The 18228-nt window shown below is 43.0% G+C and overlaps 2 protein-coding genes across 3 annotated transcripts in view; one reads left to right on the plus strand and one right to left on the minus strand.

Annotated features, from left to right (window-relative positions):
• osgep (O-sialoglycoprotein endopeptidase) overlaps nt 1-17214 on the minus strand; it is an 81830-nt gene extending 64616 nt beyond the window's left edge. The window contains exon 1 of one of the 2 annotated variants that reach the window (XM_072672626.1): nt 17205-17214. The gene's annotated coding sequence lies outside the window, so the exon portion shown is untranslated. Of the gene's footprint in view, nt 1-13192; nt 13204-17204 lie in introns of those variants that run through there. The other variant, XM_072672627.1, reaches the window with a different exon arrangement.
• LOC140549219 (macrophage mannose receptor 1) lies at nt 445-14157 on the plus strand. Its single transcript, XM_072672636.1, is given in 8 exon segments — nt 445-496; nt 1334-1372; nt 2189-2215; nt 6383-6433; nt 13129-13236; nt 13462-13663; nt 13665-13797; nt 13945-14157. Coding segments are annotated over 8 exon segments (576 nt in total). The 5' UTR covers nt 445-486; the 3' UTR covers nt 13951-14157.
• Nucleotides 17215-18228: the final 1014 nt, after the last annotated feature.

Raw genomic sequence — 18228 nt, forward strand, 5'->3', positions numbered from 1 at the left:
TTAAGTTGTCATATTTCTATATATAACCACTTTCAACGAGTAGCTGCTTTGCATTTTACTTCCTTTATTGTCACCAGCATTTGTATTATTTTGCTTCTCATTCCGTGGGTAAACATATGAAATATTGTTAAATATATGTTTTTTTTTTTTTTATTATTCTACATTACAAGTTAAAAAATAGTAATATATGATACAAGGCGATGAACTGATCTGTTTTGGTACTTTTGTGTTTTAATATTTCCCAGCATAAGCTTTACTGAACAATAAGATGAATGTCCCCCCCCAATAATTTGCATACTCTCACTGGCATCAGTAAATGTAAGAGACATGTGTGTCGCTGCCATATAACTGTGTTCAGGGTGCTGTATGATTACAGTCACAGCACCATATTGGTAGTGGAGCACTGCAGCGAAACGAATATTGTAAGTGACAGTGAACTGGAGATTTAAAAATTGTTATATACAAGGGGATAAGATTAAAGCAGACATGATGTCCGGTAAGTTTAATATTTTATATAAAAACTGGAGCTCAGCTTTTGGTCAAAAATGTAATATACTTTTATTTCATACAGGAATATAGTGTGTCATATCTTGCTTAACATTCAGTATACTGTATTGTCACAGTCAGACAAAAACCTTGTGTCTTTTTGAACATGAATGGCAGCATGCTTGTGAAAGTACACTATAAATACAAATGTTTGTGGACACCCCTTCTAATGAATGAAAATGCACACACAGCTCGCCTAGTCCCTGTATACAAGTATTGTCAATAGAATAGGACTCTCTGGAGCAAATAAATATAAATCTATTGGCATCATGCCTAACACCAGGCATGGGCTAGAGAGGTACAAAGCCCCCCCCTACCCCCCCAGCATTGAGCTGTGGAGCAGTGGAACAGTTTTCTTTGAAATGATGGTGCTCCAGCCAATACTTTTGAGGTGAGTTGGGGATGAAATGGGGTGCTGATCATTCAACATCCTGACCACTGAATGCAATCAAGTATTCACAGCAATGCTCCAAAATCTAGTAGAAAACTTTCCCTGGACAGTAGTGGCAGTTACTCCAACAACAGGAAAAACATTTTTTTGTACCGTTGATAATAGTTGATAATAGATTCTTTTAACAGATGCACATAAAACTTTTTAACCAAACCATTCAATTTCAAAGCATAATATTTTTTATTTTAAATTAGTAAACTGTTAATAATAACTAACCTGTTCTTTAATTACTTTGCCCTGTTGAATATAAATATTTGAGTAAAAATTGTGAATTTGCAAGTGGCCTTCAAAGGAAAAAGGAAACTATAAAAAAGTTCCTCATTTTATTTTTTGCAGCCCCTGTGTTTTGTTTGTTGTACGTCCTTATCTGTCTATGTAAGTATGAACAAGCAACACCAACACACTCACTCTCAGGTATATAACCTATTGAAAACACAAAAAATCTAAACGAAATGTTTACTATAAAAAAATGCCATACCAGTGGTATAAAAGTACAGAGAATATGTACATAAGTGAAATTAAACATAAGGTACTGAGCCAATTTCCTTTGTCCTTGTGCAACCCTGTCAATTACCAATACAGCTGGCAGATCTCATGTGTCTCATATACTCTCTAGGACTTTTAGTAATTAACGTGGACCAATCACAGTGTTAGTATGTACTTTGGACGTAGTTGATCAGCTAAGATGTTTAGATGTCTAAATTTTGCTTCTGTTGTGAACTGGAGCTTTGAGACTAAAATCGCTAGCAAGCACAAGAATAGTCAACAGACTTGCCCATACATTTCTCGCAACCAACTCATACCGCATCTTCATCAAAGTAGTGGGCACACTGTCACAGCCGTGAGCTAAAAAAAATGAACAATACTGTTCTGTGTAGCTAAACAACAGGGATTACACACAATGATGTTTTGTTTATTATTATATATTATCGTCATATTGTGGCGTAAACAATATCAGCAAATGTTTCATCAGATTGAGAGATATGTGGGCATATATTCAGAAATATTGGTATGAGATGGGTGTTTTAATAATTTGACCCGTGTGTACCTTGAAGATATTGAAGTTGGATGGTTAGGATTTTCGGTTCCAGACCATTGTCAGTTCAGGGTAATTTTTTTGTCCCTGTGCAACTGTGTGCAATTACCAAAACAAGGGCCAATTTTCTCACATCTCTGATTTTGATTTTGCAGCATCTTCCATCATCAATTACAGTTTAGGTAAGTAATGTCTGTAGAACCTAAATCAGTTTGTGCTTCTTATTCTTCAATTTTGTTTGTTAATAAAAATGACCGCAACTAGGCATAAACTTTATGTCCAAATGTTTGCGGACAGCTCTTCTTAATGGGTTTACCTACTTTAAGTTGCACCCAGTACTGACACAGATTTGCAAATGCAGACACACACACAAACACACAACCGCTCTAGTGCCTGTTGAGAAGTGCTGCCAATAGAATAGGAGTCCCTGGAGCAGATAAACTTGAACATATTGGCTTCATGCCTAATTCCAGGCAAGGGTAAATCCCCCCAGCATTGAGCTGTGATGGTGCTCCATCCAATACTCTTGGAACAAGTTGGGGAGTTTGGGGATGAGGTGGGGTGGTGATAAGATAAGATAGTCCTTTATAGTCCTTTATTAGCCCCGCAGTGGGGATCATTCAACATCCTCACCTTTGCAACGTTCTTGTCACTGAATGCAATGAAATCCTCACAGCAATGCTTCAAAATCTAGTATAAAGCTTTCCCTGGACAGTAGACACAGTTAATTCAACAAAAGCAGGATACGTTCATTTTTAATACACAATTTCAGAAGAAAAGTTTGGGGATGAGGTGGGGTGGTGATAAGATAAGATAGTCCTTTATAGTCCTTTATTAGCCCCGCAGTGGGGATCATTCAACATCCTCACCTTTGCAACGTTCTTGTCACTGAATGCAATGAAATCCTCACAGCAATGCTTCAAAATCTAGTATAAAGCTTTCCCTGGACAGTAGACACAGTTAATTCAACAAAAGCAGGATACGTTCATTTTTAATACACAATTTCAGAAGAAACGGTTAACAATTAGCAGGTGTCCCAATACTTTTGGTCATATAGAAAATAATAGTTTTCTTCATTACTGCAGTAGTTCACCTGGACCAACTGCAGTGTTTGTGTACTCCACATGTGGCGGATCAGCTAAGTTTGATGTCCAAATATTGCTTCATCAGTTGTGCACTGGATCTACAAGGCTAAAATGGCTAGCAAGCACTAGACGTCAATAGTCATGCTGTTCTGTATATACACACACCGTACATTCCCACACCCTTTTCTCAACCTGTTAATTTATACAGTTCACAGTAAGTCATATTGCGCCGTAAACAACATCAGCAAATCTGCAACACCTTAAGAGAAAAACATAATGTAGTTTGATTAGGTTGAGAGAAGTGTGTTTGATGCGCATCTTTACAGAAAAGATTTGAATCACTACTGGCTTCTAGTGTTTGTTAGCAACATTAGCCTGAAATCTGTAGTAATATTAAATTAACAAAATTTAGACACCAAACAATCTCAGCTATATATATATATAGTTATTTTCTAAAAATGTCAACACATACATTCTTAAAACTAAAGGTGCTTTAAATGGTTATTTGAACAATGCAATAGGACATATTTTGGTTCCATAAATAATTAGATTTGTAATAGAGGTGTGAGCTTTACAAGTAATGGTTGTCGGTTGTCTGTCATGGTGTGTACGGCCAGACCAAGAGGGATGAACACTCGCAGAGATGGATACAAAGCAAACAGGTTTATTAAACAAAATGAGCACAAACACAACGGGTATGAAAAACATGAGCAGCAACTAGGGCTTAAACAAGAAACAGAACATTACAACCAAAATGGCGAACACAAACCTGGGACTGGGAGCTGAGCTAGAGTTAAAGGGATACAAAAGGGGGAAAACAAAGAGGGAACCTGAACAAAAACCTACAGGCAGAGCCTGGGCATTGGGGCGTTATAGCAAACCGAGGCTAGAGCCGTGCTCTATAAACAAAAGAGGGGTAGCTGGGGAACCAGCCGCTAGACCAAATGGCAAGGCCGACCTAACCGGAATATGCAGCATGCTGCCGTGAACATGGGTCGCCTGAAAACCTAGACAGGAAGCGAGGATGATGGATTTCAATAAAACAAATATGTATATGCACAAGAATTCAAATCACATTTTCCATCCTTGTTAAACACAATACAAATTCTCACCACCATTTCAGTAAAATAAAAAAAAATGAAATTTAGGAAGTAAATGAGTAGTCCTGATCTCAGATAAGGAAATAAATGCATTCACAAAGGTACTGTATTTTAAATACTAATTGCCAAAAAAAAAAAAAAAAAAAAAAAAAAAAAAAAAAAAAAAAAGCTAAATTGTTGCTAATATATACACTATTATCCTTAAGCCATGTAACTGCTTAATTTATTTTTCAAATAGTTATTGCAGCATGATGACATGTATGACATTATTTCTTGAATGAAATGGAAACCACTGGATACCAACATAACAAGTGGACAGTGTATGAATTGGCAAAATTATTTTGTACAGGCTGTATCACATTTACTGAATGGTAATCTATTGTCAAGTGTTTGAGAAAGCATATTGTGCAAACACAATAGCATGCAACAGTTATCAGTGTGTTTGAATTGAATCCAAGAAAGAAAGATATTATAGAAAACAAATGCCCAAAAATAATGAGGTCCATTGTGAGTTTATTAAATTTTCACCTTTCCCCAAAACATTTTTATTGTGCTTTCCAAACAGCCTATAACATCAATTTATTCAAAACACATGCAACTAATTACAAGTAGAAATAAGAACAGACACAATACAGCTTTTTAAATGACTGTTCCATGTTCCAAGGATAAAAGATAGCCCTATACATCACCCATGAGAAAATGTAATTACCCCCTAAACCAAATAAATGGTTGTTCCAGTAACAGTGGAAGTAACAATTACAGTAACAACTGCAACCATACGTTTGTGATAACTTGCAATGAGAAGATTTACTTAACTGTTACACAAATATACAAAAAAAAAACAAACAAAAAAAACAAAACAAAAAACCCACTGCTGTTTTGGTTGTGCGAGTTGCACAGCTGGTTCTTACACATATATAAATTAGGATTTTACTGTCTGGCTAGGCTAGATAATGACAGGCGATGCATGATTTAACAAAACAGGGGAAAACACAAGAGTACAGCAATATCCAGGAATAACGGATAAACAAGACAAAAGACAAACTAACATGGGCTAAACCTGAAGGCCACCTGAGGCTGGTTGGTAGCCAGGGAGCCAGGCGGGATAGGGAAGCTAAATAAAAACCCCAAACCGCGCTTGTCAGGCGCAACTAAACTTACGTGACTCGAACACTAGGGAATCGGTCGCCGAATCCTCCAGGCGACCAACCGGTCAACCAAGAAGCGAACTCCTCCTGAACATGAATCGGCTCTTACAGAGCGAACTCCAGAGAACACCAGAAACAGACCTAGAGCCTCTCGACCAGCGAAGCCAACATACCGCTTGGCGTAGCAAGGATAAATCTCGGCAACGAGAAGATGGCGTTTGCTCCCTTTATACCCCAGCACTCAGGTGACCCAAATCAAAACATGATACAGACGTAAATGAACCACACATGGATAAACATGGCGTTGTATATAAATGTCTGTCAACATAAAAGTCCTTGAACTTGAAGCATGTGGGCCGCGGTTCGGGACCGCCCTCGTAGACGTTGGATGTTTTTTCATTTACGGCATTTAGCTTATCCAGAGAGACTTACAGAAGTGCTTCACTATTTTATTAACAAATAATATATTTAAATGCATAAGAACTGAACTCGCTATTTTCCATCCATAAACACAAAACAAATTAAAAGGATAAAGGTGCACGTATTTGTCACTGTACAGTGTGGACTGTACAGCGAAATGTGTCCTCCGCATTTGACCCATCTGGTAGTGAACACACTCACACACACACACACGTGTTAGGGGCAGTGAGTACACACACACACCCAGAGCGGTGGGCAGCCAACTCCAGCGCCCGGGGAGCAGATAGGGTAAAGGGCCTTGCTCAAGGGCCCAACAGTGGCAGCTTGCCGAGCCCGGGAATCGAACCCACAACCCTGTTATCGATATCCCGGCGCTCTAACCGCTGAGCCACCACTGCCCCTACTGAGCCACCACTGCCCCTACTTACCATTTCAGTAAAATAAAATAACATGAAATTTAGTAACGATAAGACTGTGGGAATGAACAGTCCTGATCTCAAATAAGGAAAAAATGCATTCACAAATGTACTATATTATAAATACCAATTACTAACAAAATATAATTTCCTCATGTGTCTCTCGCTGATTTCATGCAGACCTGGGAGCAGCGCAAACTGCAGTTTCCTCCAATGTATATCAACTTCCAGGTAAATTGTAACTGTAGCACACAGCTAAGCTGTAATACTCAAAGTCAATTATGAGCAATGTTAAAGTTATGATTATGATGTCATTAATTGGAAAATCTATTTACTGCTCAATTTATTGTCTAGATAGTTCACATGATGTTGTTTATAGAAAATATTTATTCAAATATTTTAAATGTTAACTAATTAAATGGAATTACTGTATACCAATATACCAATAGTGGAAAACATATGTATTTTCCAATTTATTTTGTACATTTATTTTTTACAAAATGGGTTTTGGAGGCCGTCTCACATTTGCTGAATGATAATCTGTTGTCATGTTGTAAGGGGTAGCTTTAGGGCAAGGCCTCCGCCTGCCACCAGGGGGAGGCCCAGAGTCACACCAGCCAGTAATTAAGGCCAATGCAAAACACCTGGGAAAAGGCTATATAGGCACACAGAGCCAGTTGCCCCACTACTGGATCTTTTGACTCTGGTCGAGTGTGTGCGCGCGCGCCAGTCACTTTCTCGAGCAGAAGGCTGAGTGGGTGTCACTCTCCTTCGTGTGTGTTTCTCCCGAGTTTGTTTCCCTCTGTGTGAACCCCAAGTTTCCCCTGAAGTTCCCTGTATCTGTGCAGTGTGTGTGCCTGTGTGCGTGTTAGCACACAGTTCTCTAGTTTCTTTTGGGAGATCCTTTTGCCCTTAGTTCCATTTTTTCCTCGAGTTTAAAGAGGCAGCCAGCGTTCTCTCCTGGCGTCCTTTGTTTGTTTCCCGCCTTTTCTTTGCGTTAGACGCGACGCCCTCTTTGTCTACTAAATCCACCCCTTTTAAGTTTCATTATTTGGCAACTTTCATAACTGCCGCTTTGGTGGCCTGGGTTCAAATCCTGGGTGGATTTATTTCTCATTTCTGTTTTCTCTGTAATCGCGGTAGCTCACTCAGTAGCGCGTTGGCCCGCCAACACAACGGCCTGGGTTCAAACCCTGCTGTAGGTGAGCACCACATTACAGAAAGATCCAGCCAAAACATGAACCAAGCAGAGCCATTTAGTCTAGAGCAGGCAAAGAAAGCTCTAGCTAGTCAGGGGGCGAGTGTAGGGAGGCATGAGCAGGCCCTACAGCAGATTCTTTCTCAGCTGCAGGGCCTGACAACTCTAGTAGCCAAGTCACTACTCACTAGCCAGCAAATTCCTGAACCTCCCCAGGAGGAGGCTGTGACTGCCCAAGCAGCCGTGGTGCCTCGAGCTGAACCCTCTCTACCAGCCCCAGAGCGCTACGCTGGTGAGCCAGGCGGCAGTAGAGGGTTCCTCCTTCAATGTTCACTGGCTTTTGAGCTGCAACCATCCCACTTTCCGTCAGAGCGTGCTAAGGTGGCGTACATCGTCTCTCTCTTCACCAGTAGTGCATTAGCCTGGGCCACCCCGATGTGGGAGCACCAACCCGATGTATGTGCCTCTGCGGCCCGGTTTGCGGCGGTGCTGCCACAAACCTTAGACCTCCGGGGTCCCGCCTCCTGCACCTGTGTCAGAGAAAAAGGTTGGTGGCTGATTACGCCATCGAATTCCGCACGCTATCGGCGGAGAGTGGATGCAATGCCAGCACTCTTACCTTAGCTTTCCACCATGGTCTCAGTGAGGAGCTCAAGGATGAGCTGGCCTACCGTGACCCTCCCAACTCCCTCGATCGACTCATTGAATTGGCCCAATGGGTTAATAACCGTCTCAAGGAGAGGTGAAGGGCGCGGAGTGCCAAAGCCTCTCGAGCTCCTCGTGGCCCACCTGCTCTCTCAGGCTCTTTTAGGGGGTTAGAAGAGCCTCCCGATGGTGGTGTCCAGCCCATGCAGTTGGGGCACACTCGTCTGCCACGGCAGGAGCGCGAGTCCCACATGCGTGAAGGCAGGTGCCTCTACTGTGGGGTCTCTGGGCACCTCCGTTCCATCCCGGGAAAAGCCAAACGTCCGTCAGGGGAGGGGAGGCCACTGACTGACCTGACGCTTCTCCCTCGGGCCCAGGGGGTGTTCCTCAATGCCACGCTAGCGTCGGGTTGTTTGAGGTCCGCCTGCCTGAAGATTTTGACTCCTCGCAGGTACCAAAAGAGTACTGGGACCTTCGGGAGGTGTTTAGCAAACAACAGGCCCAATTGCTGCCCCCCCACAGACCTTTTGACATTGCCATCAACCTCCTCCCTGGCACTACCCCCCCTAGGTGTAGGCTGTTCTCATTGTCAGCACCAAAAAGTCAGGCAATGGAGAACTAAGTCCAGGAGGCCCTGGCCTTGGGGTTCATCCGGCCGTCCACTTCCCCAGCTGGAGCTGGCTTTTTCTTTGTGGGGAAGAAGGATGGGGGTTTGAGACCTTGTATTGACTACAGGGGTCTCAATAAAATAACCATTAAGGACCGCTACCCATTGCCCTTCATGACCTCAGCCTTTGAGGCACTGCAGCAGGCCTCCATCTTCGCCAAGCTGGACCTGCGCAGTGCCTACAACTTGGTTAGGGTCAAAGAGGGTGATGAGTGGAAGACGGCGTTCATCACCCCGTCTGGGCACTACGAGGACCTCGTCATGCCATTCGGATTGATGAACGCACCCGCCGTCTTCCAGCGCTACATTAACGAAGTCCTCAGGGAGGCATTGGACAGGTACGTGTTCATCTATTTAGATGATATCCTCATCTATAGTAGGTCTGTAGACGAACACGTCACCCACGTCCGTTGGGTTATCCAGTTGCTCCTGGAGAACCACCTGTTCGCGAAATTGGAGAAATCCCATTTCCATGCGCAGACAATCTCCTTTTTGGTCTTTGTTGTGTCCCACAACACCCTGCGCAGGGACCCGACCCTGTGCCTAGTCCCACGGCTACTGGGTTTTGCCAATTTCTTCCGGCGGTTTGTGAGGAAGTTTGGCTCTGTGGCAGCCCCTTTGACCACCTTGATGAGAAAAACATCAGGGAGGTTCGCCTGGTCCACGGAAGCCCCGGAGGCATTCGACACGCTAAGGCGCCTGTTGACCATGGCCCCGGTTCTCCAATTGCCTGACCCAGAACTTCAGTTCCTTGTAGAGGTGGATGTTGAGGTAGGCGTGGGTGCTGTCCTCTCTCAGCGGTCTGACCCTGGCCAGAAGCTGCACCACTGTGCCTACTTCTCCCACCGCCTCACCCCTGTGGAACGGAACTACGATGTGGGTGACCGTGAACTACTGGCTGGAAAGGTGGCGCTAGAGGAGTGGAGACACTGGCTTGAGGGAGCAAAACATCCCTTTCTAGTCTGGACAGACCACAAGAACTTGGCCTACATCTAGCAGGCTAAACGCTTTGATCCGCGCCAGGCCAGGTGGGGATTGTTCTTCACTCGGTTTGATTTCATATTGTCATTCCGACCGGGTTCGAAGAACACCAAGCCCGATGCTCTCTCGCCAGTGGGAACCCTCTCCTCTATCAAACACACTCACAATTATAGTCCCCAAAACCCGGATTGTGGCACCCACCCGATGGGGACTAAAGGATGCAATCAAGCGGGCTCACCTTACTGAGCCTGATCCGGGTGGTGGCCCCTCGGATTGGCTTTACATACCTGGGCCTGTAAGGGAACGGGTGCTTCAGTGGGGCCATGTGTCCTCCCAGACAGCACACCCAGGGACTACATGCACGCTCGTTCACGAATTCCCCTCAGACATTGTGTCGGACCGTGGGCCTCAATTCACCAGCCAGTTCTGGGGTGCCTTTTGTCGACTGTTGGGAGCAGAGGCCAGCCTCTTTTCTGGCTTTCACCCCCAGTCTAATGGCCAGACAGAGAGGGTCAATCAAGACCTGGAGCGCACCCTCCGCTGTCTGGCCTCCTCCTCCCTGTCTACCTGGTCTGATCAACTGATTTGGGCAGAGTACGCACATAACACCCTCTGGCACTCGTCCCTGGGAATGTCCCCCTTTGAGTGCCAGTATGGATATGCTCCGCCCATGTTCCCCAGACAGGAGACTGGGACGGGGGTTCGTTCGGCTGAACTACAACTCCTACCTATCGCCCTGGGCAACGGGTTTGGCTTTCAGCCAAGGATATCTGCCCTTACGTGGTGCCCCCCCGCAAGTTGGCTCCTTGTTACATCGGGCCGTTCAAGATCCTTCGGCGGACCAATCCTGTTGCCTACCGCCTTTCCCTTCCCCCTATGATGCGCATTAACCCCACCTTCCACGTGTCCCGCCTCAAGCCGGTTTTGTGTTCCGTGGGTCCCGCCGATCCACCGGGCCTGCGTACGGTTGGTGGTGCGCCACCAGGGGGAGGCCCAGAGTCACACCAGCCAGTAATTAAGGCCAACGCAAAACACTTGGGAAAAGGCTATATAGGCACACAGAGCCAGTTGCCCCACTGCTGGATCTTTTGACTCGAGTGTGTGTGCCAGTCACTTTCTCGAGCAGAAGGCTGAGTGGGTGTCACTCTCCTTCGTGTGTGTTTCTCCCAAGTTTGTTTCCCTCTGTGTGAACCCCAAGTTTCCCCTGAAGTTCCCTGTATCTGTGCAGTGTGTGTGTCTGTGTGTGTGTGCGTGTTAGCACACATACACTTGTATAGCAGAGGAAGGCAGGAGTGTCTGCCCTCCCTGGTGTGTGTGTGTGTGCGCGTGTTAGCACACGTACACTTGTTTAGCAGAGGAAGGCAGGAGTGTCTGCCTTCCCTGTAACTCAGTTCTCTAGTTTCTTTTGGGAGATCCTTTTGCCCTTAGTTCTATTTTTTCCTTGAGTTTAAAGAGGCAGCCAGCGTTCTCCCCTGGCGTCCTTTGTTTGTTTCCCGCCTTTTCTTCGCGTTAGACGTGACGCCCTCTTTGTTTACTAAATCATTGTCCTGCTGCACAACCCAACTGCAGTTTAGCTTTAGGTCACAAACTGACAGGTGGACATCCTCCTTTAGGATTTTCTAACAAATTTCAAATTGTCTAGGTCCACCACCATCTGTTGATATGATGTTTTGATAGTGTAATGCAGTATTAGTTTTATGACAGATATAACAGGACCAATGTTTTACAAAAATGAAAATGAAAATCAGCTAAGGGCCCCATAAAGGCTTGAGGTAATGTGTGTTACCAAGTGTAATTATTTGTACACTTCTACATGGATTTCAATTAATTAATTGCAAATACTGTGACACTCCCAAACAGACAACAGTCCACACACACCGCATACTCCAATCCAGGGAACATTAGCAGACTGTGCTGGACTCTGCCCCCTTTTGTCCACCCATGATTAAGAGTGTACAAAACTTCACCTGCCGTACAGACAAACCCTGCCGTACAGACAAACCTTCACCTTTCATTCTTTCTGTAACCAGATGCATTCTGTTACTGCTGTTATTACCTTTTTCCCCATTTCATTATTTATTATTATTTAGCATAATCATTTGAATACTAACCTTCAAACAGACTGTGATCTATTATTCTAGCAGTTCTACAAGTTTTTCCCCACTGAATTTAGCACTTATTCATCCAAATTCCACTTCCAAAAAATTGTTGTGGATTTTTGAAGAATTTGAACTTGAACATCTCTATCTTTCCTTTTGTTAACATTGAATGAGACAGCAATCTTTACTGCTTCTCCTCTGACTTGAGCAATAACTGGTTAGTTTATGGTTTCTCTTGTTTTTTGGTCAGCGTGGCTTTGTGACCTACTTAAATTATGCCACAACACAGATTTAGATCTTAGCCCAGGGGTTCAGAACCATGGTTGTGTTACTTAAACACCTCTGTATATTCTGTGTTTTGGGTCTAACATCTGTTTGCCTATATTATTAAACAGTTTCAAATTCAGAGAAGACCTACCATCTTGTAAATATTATGAAGAATTGGACAGAAGCTAAAAAACACTGTGAGACAAACTACACAGATCTTGCTATTATCTATGATCAGGAAGACCAGAAAAAGGCATTAGCAGCTATAGCTTTAGCTACTGATGTGTGGATTGGAAAATCATACGTGGAAGTGGTCAAACAGAGAAGACTTCATGTACTTCAACTTTGACAATCAGTGGGGCACAACAACCGGACATAATTGTGCTTTTTCGGTCTCAGGAAAATGGCAGACTGCAAGCTGTTTAGGTTTCTTTGGATATATGTGTCAGATTGGTAATATTTTAATTAAGCTGCATTTTAATTGAACTTTAAATAAAAAAAAATAATTCAAAGATTGATTTAAAGTAAGGTAATATTTGGCAACATTTTGCTGTACATATTCCTTTAGAACATAAACAATCTAAAAAAGGATGTATCTTTTTTCCCAAGTGACAAACACCAGTGACAAAAAGACATATGTATATAAACCAGAGAGCGCACAATGGGAAGTTGCTCTTACTGCCTGAAGAAAAAAAAAAGGGTGATCTGGCAAGTATCACTAATTTAAAAGAGCAACAAGACTTAACAAGACGATAAAATTGATGATAAAAGATGATAAAATTGCTAAAAATGGCACAAACCTTTGGATTATACGGAAGAAGACTGGTGATGTCTGGAAATGGTCCAGTGAGGAACCAGTTGTGAACTGAAATGCTAGTGATTCCATTTCCGAGAAGGCCTGCCTTAAACTGTTTAAAAGTGGAGCTAATGAAACTAAATGGACCCCTGAAGCTTGCTCATGTGACAACGTGTTTCTCTGCTATAAAGGTATCATATTTCATTTCAGCTCTATATTTAATGACTTGCCGTGATGGAAATGAACGGTGTCTTTAATATGGTGTTTCCACAGCGAGAACCAGCTTTCCTAAACAGTCCACCAGTTCCAACATGATCAACACTGTTACACAAACTACCAGTTCAGCCTCCAGAGGGACTAGTATCTCTAGCACTCTTTCATGTGAGTCAATACTTAAGTATGTAAATAATAATCAAGCTTATTTCTTAACTGGTTTTAGGACTTATCTATGATGTGATATAGTAAAATGTAATTAATACTTTATGTTGCTTTTTTAAAAAACAAGAACATGTTTCAATCAATGTCCATCCAATGCCATTGAATGTCTGAATTTCCTGACCTAAAAAAAGTTTCCAAACAGTTTTTTTCGTTCATGCCTCCCTTTAGATAACCTAACCTACGTTGACCAAAACAAAAGCTGGATTGAAGCACTGCAGCACTGTCATGAGACTTTAGCACACATTATAAACTCTACAGTGCAAGCACATGTGAATCAGATGTTGTCAGATAAGGCCTATCTAAATGGGGTGTGGATTGGGCTGGAGCAGAACATTTTCTTCATGTGTGCCCCATGGCTGTGGACTAGTGGACTATGTGAACTATTCTAATTGGAATTCTAGTTTTCCAGTAGATCCCATGAGTCAATATTGCGGCAAACTGGTTGGCAATGGAACTCAGTGGCTGGACGCTTGTTGCAGTGAGGAACTCCCTTTCATTTGTCAGGTCAGTTTTAGCTTAAAAAGTCACTCTGAATTTGAGTTCAGTACTGTATGTAAATTATTCACCGTCTGTGATCGATTGTATTGCTAGAGATTGCTAGATTTAGATTTTGTGTTTACACATAATGTTCTAATAATGTTAATGTTTTAGGGCTAGATCACTGGGAGGACCTACCTTACACGTGAATGTTGTTAGTGAAATGCTGAATTCATGTTGGAAATCCATATCAAAGTGCACAGAAATCCAGGTTCAGTGCATTGCTGTCTGAACACCTACTGTGAAATGCTGTGTGTTTTGCAGACTTAGACATGTCTAAGACAAATATAATACTAAAGTAACTTACTAAAGGTACTTACTTTTTAATATGCATGCATTTTTCTGTAGAATGTTTACATTATTTTATCCACATAATATTCTAGACAGTTCTTTAAATGTATTGTAATTTTGATCAAATTGTAATCATAATGTGTTATTCCTCAAATGTTCTGTCTTTAATAATTCTTAACTGCAGGGGATGATTGGGATTGTGGAATTGATATGTATGACATGTGGTGATGAATTTCTTTAAGGCCCACACATTCTGTAAAGGGCAATACTGTATACAGCAATACTGTTTACATTTATGATTAATAAAGACTTAATAAACATCATAATCATTTTGTGTGATTCTTAAAACATATGTGTATGTATACACATACCAGCCATAACAATGACACCAATATGGGTTTGTGCCTAATATAGTGTATGCCCTCCCTTGTGTTGCCAAAGTAGCGCTAGTGATCAGTTGATTCAGAATGTCAATTCCGCAAGACCTCTGAAGGAGGTTTGTGGAATCTGAGACCAAGATCATTAAAATCCTGCAAGTTATGAGACGGGGGCTCTGTGGACTGCAGTGAATCTTAGGTGCCCATTATCCTGTCACCAATTAACTGGCCGTCCCTATTTGAAGGTTATAACCACTGCATAACAGAACCATCACACAAGACCTGCTCGTTTAGGTTCCCTCTGACTGGGTTAGACTTACAGCACATTTACTTTGAGTAAAATGTAACAACTGAGTAAAATTTACAACTGACTATTTGCTTGCCACATAATACACTATATGTCTAAATGTTTGTGGACACCCCTTCTAAAGAATGCATTCAGCTACTTTAGGTTGCACCCATTGCTGACACAATTTTTCAAACACACACACAGCTTGTCTAGTCTCTGTACAGAAGTATTGCCAAAAGAATAGGACTTGCTGGAGCAGATAGACATCAACCTGTCGGCAACATGTCTAATGCCAGGTGTGGGCAAGAGGGGTATCAAACCCCCCAGTATTGAGCTGTGGATCAGTGGAAGTGAAATGAGGGTGCTCCATCCAATATTTGAGGTTGCAGGATGCAGGATAAAGTGGTGGTGACCATCCTCCACCACACCTTATTACCTCATTATGACCTCATTATGACCTTCAAAATCTAATTGAAAGCCTTCCCTGGACAGTAGAGACAGTAAATTAACAGGTGTCCCTATAAGATAAGATAAGATAAGATAAGATAAGATAGTCCTTTATTAGTCCCGCAGTGGGGAAATTCACAGTGTGACAGCAGAAAGGGATAGCAAGACACTCAGTTACAAAAATTTAGATAAATAATTTACACTATATACACAATATAAATAAGAATTAAAAAAGCAATAAACAATATTATTTACAGCAAAAGACTCTTAATTGCACATGGGGGTGGGATATTGCACATAGTAAAGTTAAGTGTGTGCGTATGTGGTCCGCTGGGAGCAGTGCTGGTTGTGCAGTCTGACGGCAGCAGGAAGGAAGGACCTGCCATACCGCTCCTTCACACACTTGGGGTGAAGCAGCCTGTCGCTAAAGGAGCTGCCCAGTGCTGCCAGAGTCTCATGCATGGGGTGGGAGCTGTTCTCCAGCATGGATGCCAGCTTGGTTGTCATCCTCCTGTCTCCCACCACCTGCACTGGGTCTAAGAAGCACCCCAGGACAGAGCCGGCCCTCTTTATGAGTTTGTCCAGTCTCTTCTTATCTGCCGTCGAGATGCTACTGCCCCAGCAGACCACTCCATAGAAGATGGCAGATGCCACCACTGTGTCGAAGAACGTCCTCAGGAGTGCTCCCTGCACTCCAAAGGACCTCAATCTCCTCAGCAGGTAGAGTCTGCTCTGGCCTTTCTTGTAGTGTTGCAGTGTTGACTGACCAGTCCAGTTTGTTGTTCAGATGAACACCCAGGTATTTATAAGAGTCCACACTCTCGATGTTCATACCCCGGATGTTCACTGATGGAGGGGGGTGTCTGCACCTGCGGAAATCCACCACCAGTTCTTTGGTCTTTCCAGCGTTTATCTGCAGATGGTTCTGCAGACACCAGTCCACAAAGTCCTGAATAAGTTCTCTGTACTCGCTGTCCTCCTCATTGGATATGAGGCCGACGATCGCTGAGTCATCAGAGAACTTCTGGAGGTGACAGGTCGGTGAGCTGTACATTAAGTCAGCAGTGTACAGGGTGAAGAGGAACGGTGCCAAGACCGTTCCTTGAGGGGCTCCTGTGCTGCTGACCACCAAGTCAGAGACACAGTCCCGTGCCCTCACATACTGGGGTCGGTTGGTGAGGTAGTCCAGTATCCAGTTTGACAGGTGACTGTCCACTCCACACTGTCCCAACTTGTCCTTTAGAAGCCCTGGCTGTATGGTGTTAAAAGCACTGGAGAAATCGAAGAAGGTGATCCTCACAGTGCTGCCAGGCTTCTCCAGGTGAGAAAGAGCTCTGTGTAGAAGATAGATGACAGCATCATCCACCCCGACACCAGGCTGGTAGGCGAACTGAAGAGGGTCCATGGATGGGCTCACCAGAGGGCGGATGTGGTTGAGGACCAGCCTCTCCAGTGACTTCATCAGATGGGAAGTCAGTGCCACCGGCCTGTAGCTGTTTAGGTCCTTTGGGTGCTGTGTTTTGGGCACAGGTACCACACAAGATGTTTTCCACAGCTGTGGTACTCTTCCCAGTTTCAGGCTCGTGTTCAGGCTATATTATCCATATAAGTGTATATCCCACCCTGTGACAGATGTCATTGTAACCAGATAATTAATGCTATTTACTTCACCTGTCAGTAGTTGTAATGTTTTGGATGACTGGTGTATGTATGTGTGTAGAGCAAAACAGAGCTGCTGTACATCTTGTGAACTGCTGGACATTACACTTGCTTCTGTCTTCTATGAGAACTCACTGGTCACTCCATCTACAGAAGAACGAAGCCTTGGTGTAGTCATGGATGATCATGGGTTATCGTTCAGTCAAAACTTGATTACTACAACTCCCTTCTGGCTGGTCTCCCTTTGTGCACCATCAGGTCCCTGCAATTAATCCAGAATGTAGCAGCACAGGTTGTTTTCAAAGTTTCTAAGTTCAGCCATGTAACTCTGCCTCTGCATTATCTTCACCGGCTTCCTGTAGCTGCCCACATCAGATTCAAAACCCTGACTTTGGCCTACAAAGCCAAGAATTGACTACCCCTTCCATACTTGATGCCCTTGGTCAAAAGCTGCCATCCTTTAAAATTCATTGAAGACAAGCATCCAGGCTTTTTTTCTGTCCTGGCACCGAAGTGGTGGTATTTAGTAGTATCTAAGTATAGAGGTATCTTTTGGATCCTAGTCTATACAGACTAGCTAAGAGTAAACAGCAAAGCACTTTTGTAAGTCACTCTAGATAAGAGCATCTGCTAAATGCCTTAAACGTAAATGTATTTATGCATGTATGTACTTTTTTGATAGATTTATTGATTTCTTGTTAATTTATTGCATAAAATAGTGGCTTTCTGTGATTCTTTTCAGTGATCTTTGGTACTTTCGAATTGGAGATGTGTGCACCACACTTGCACATTAGCTTATCCACACCTCATCCAAAGCCTCTTTCATCCTCTATCATCTGAGAAGTGTTACTAAAGCTTCACAGCCCAAAACACCAGACTAAAGGACAGTTTCTACTCCTGTACTTTGACACTTGCCACACCTCCATAATTCACTGAATAGATAACAAATACACACTGTTGACATTGTTTACTCTCTTAACGTACCCCCAGCCCAACATAACACTCAGCACATGGTACAACAGCAAGCCAATATCATATTGCTCTTTTTTACATTTTCCACTATATATTATGCATTATTATACTTTGTACCATTATCTGGTGTTGCTGAGTGGAGGATGGGTTCTCCTTTTTGAATTTTGGTGCCGGAAGGTTTCTTCCTCTCGATCTAAGAAGTTTTTTTCTTGCCACTGTTGCCTTTGGCTTGCTCAGAAGTACTGTATGTAGAAGAGGCGTGGATCTCTGTAAAGTCAATTGAATCGTTTTTTATATATGGACTATCTATTTAATCTATTTATCTAAAATGATCCATGTATGATCTTTGTGCCAATATTTACA

Source organism: Salminus brasiliensis, chromosome 2 (genome assembly GCF_030463535.1).
Source record: "Salminus brasiliensis chromosome 2, fSalBra1.hap2, whole genome shotgun sequence".
Classification (NCBI taxonomy): Eukaryota; Metazoa; Chordata; class Actinopteri; order Characiformes; family Bryconidae; genus Salminus; species Salminus brasiliensis.